This window comes from Myotis davidii, unplaced genomic scaffold (genome assembly GCF_000327345.1).
Source record: "Myotis davidii unplaced genomic scaffold, ASM32734v1 scaffold438, whole genome shotgun sequence".
NCBI classification, from domain to species: Eukaryota; Metazoa; Chordata; class Mammalia; order Chiroptera; family Vespertilionidae; genus Myotis; species Myotis davidii.
The window spans coordinates 5,922,786-5,924,991 of record NW_006290031.1 but is presented as its reverse complement, the minus strand read 5'-3'; the positions used below and the strand labels follow the sequence as shown (position 1 = coordinate 5,924,991).

Sequence of the window (2,206 nt, the reverse complement as noted above, 5' to 3'; positions counted from 1 at the left end):
TTTCTGCTCAACTTCATTTGGGGGAATTTTTATATTGATTCGTAAAACTAACTTTTTGGATCTAAAAAAGTATTATTTATTTTTCTCTCTCAAAAGCCCTGATTTTTTTTTCTTCCCTAACTATTGTTTCAGCTGTGGGTTTCAAAAAATCTGTTTTTGAAACACAAAAGCTGAATGATAATTCTTTCTTTGTTTTTGCATTTCTGTTTTAATAATTCAAATCCTCCCTGAGGCCATGGATGTCTCCCACTAAATAACAGAGCCTCTGAAACAAGGCGGTTTTCAGGAGAGAGTGCACAACCCTGCCCCAGCCACGGAACAGCAAGGCCAGGGCTGGGGGAGCGCGGGCCCCATCTTGGAGACGCTTGATGGATGGGAAGTTTGCTAGAGAGGACGTGTGCCAGGAAGGCGATGGAAAATGAATGTGGAAAGAAATCAGGATGAGAGTTTGTCGAGTTTCAGTTTCAGGCTCAGTAGGGGAATCCCTAGATCACACTGCCCAGCCTGGGGCGGCCCTTCAGAGGCAAGTCCGGACTTGCAGGATCTGGACCCTGGGAAAGAGAATAGGATGCAGCAGAATAGGAGCGAGCCCTGGCCAGTTCTCCCAGTGGTGAGAGCATCAGCCCCTGGAACTCAGACCTTGGGTTCAATTCCTGGTCAAAGGCACGTACTTTGGTTGCAGGTTTGGTCCCTGGCCCGAGTCAGGCACAAGCAGGAGGCCACCAATCAATGTGTCTCTCTCACATCGACGTTTCTCTCTCTCCCGCCTCCCTCCTTATACTGTCTCTAAAAAAAAAAAATCAATGAAAATTTTGCATGAGGATTAAAAAGAGAAAAAAAAAAGAATAAAAGAGAAACCACTCCCAATATGCCCAACATTTAGACTAGACCGCACTGAACACTTGCCCTGGGTCCCGAATGCCTACTGCTAGTGCAGAATTGCAAAGGTGAAGAACTTGGTTCAAAATATATCTGGCAGCTCAATAAACACAGTAATATGGAACCAGTAAAAGGAAAATGTTATTTTTCTTCGTTCTAGGAAACACAGCTGAAGAGGGAATATTGTTCTGGTTTAGAAACCAGGCTTAATAACATGGTTGAACACGAGCTCGGTGAGTTGAATAAAAAGTGCAGCTACCCAGCGTGTTCCAAAAGCTCACCAGAGTCGCCCGAGGCCTGGCCACATTGTTCCTCTTGGCTTCAGATATTTGGGTCAAAGAAACATTTGCAAAAAACAAACAAACAAACAAAAAAACCCAAGGAAATAACAACAACAAAAAACTTTTTGGCGTTTTTGTAGCTTGATGAATAAATATTCAGAATTCGTCTTCCAATTTTTTGGTCTTTTAATTGAGAATTCATTATCGGTCAGTCAGCTCTGAATTAGTTTATGGTTAATTACCAGTCATGTTATTAACATTTACTGAATGCTGACTGTATGTACTTTACATATAATAATTTATTAATTCTCATAAGAACTGTGTGAGAGGGATACTATAGTATTCCCATTTTACAACTGGTTAAAAATTAAGCAAATATTGTGTACTAGGTACTAAGTGCTTCATTTGTAGTATTTCATTTGATGCTTTAAAATAACTATGAGATTCTATTATTTCCCTTACTTTACAGATGAGCAAATTGAGACTCAGGTGAATTTAAGTTGACAAGGTGGAAAGGGATAGGGGAGGGATTTTTAACCCAAGTCTACCTATTAGCCCAAATTTCTGGCACATGTAATATTGAAAAGCTAGAAATAATCTGTATGTCCAATAATAAATAATTAGTTAAGTAAATGGTACATCTATATAATAGACTACTATACAGACACTAAAAATGATGCTGAAAATATGTCATATTAATATGCAAAACCAACTTTTCAGATGAAGAAAGGCAGGTAAAATATGCACAATATGATTTCATTTTAAAATACATGAAAATATAAGCATATATACACTTTCCTAAAAAAGAATATAAAAGCAAAATGAAAATGCAGTGACTCTTGTAAAGGGTATCAGGCCTGATTGATGTGGCTCAGTGGTTGAGCATCAATCTATGAACCAGGAGGTCACCATTTGATTCCCAGTCAGGGCATATGCCTGGGTTGGGGCTTGATTCCCAGTGTGGGGTGTGTAGGAGGCAGCCGATCAATGATTCTGTCTCATCATTGATGTTACTACCTCTCTTGCTCCTATTCCCTTTCTCTCTG

At 39.6% G+C, this 2,206-nt stretch overlaps 1 protein-coding gene across 1 annotated transcript in view; it reads left to right on the top strand.

Moving 5' to 3' along the window:
* The first annotated feature begins 1,093 nt into the window (after positions 1-1,093).
* The window catches only part of FGF2 (fibroblast growth factor 2), a 52,876-nt gene continuing 51,763 nt past the window's right edge, over positions 1,094-2,206 (top strand). Inside the window, exon 1 of the mRNA XM_015563361.1 lies at positions 1,094-1,112. Within this exon, the coding sequence (XP_015418847.1) occupies positions 1,094-1,112 (19 nt within the window). The remainder of the gene's footprint in view (positions 1,113-2,206) is intronic.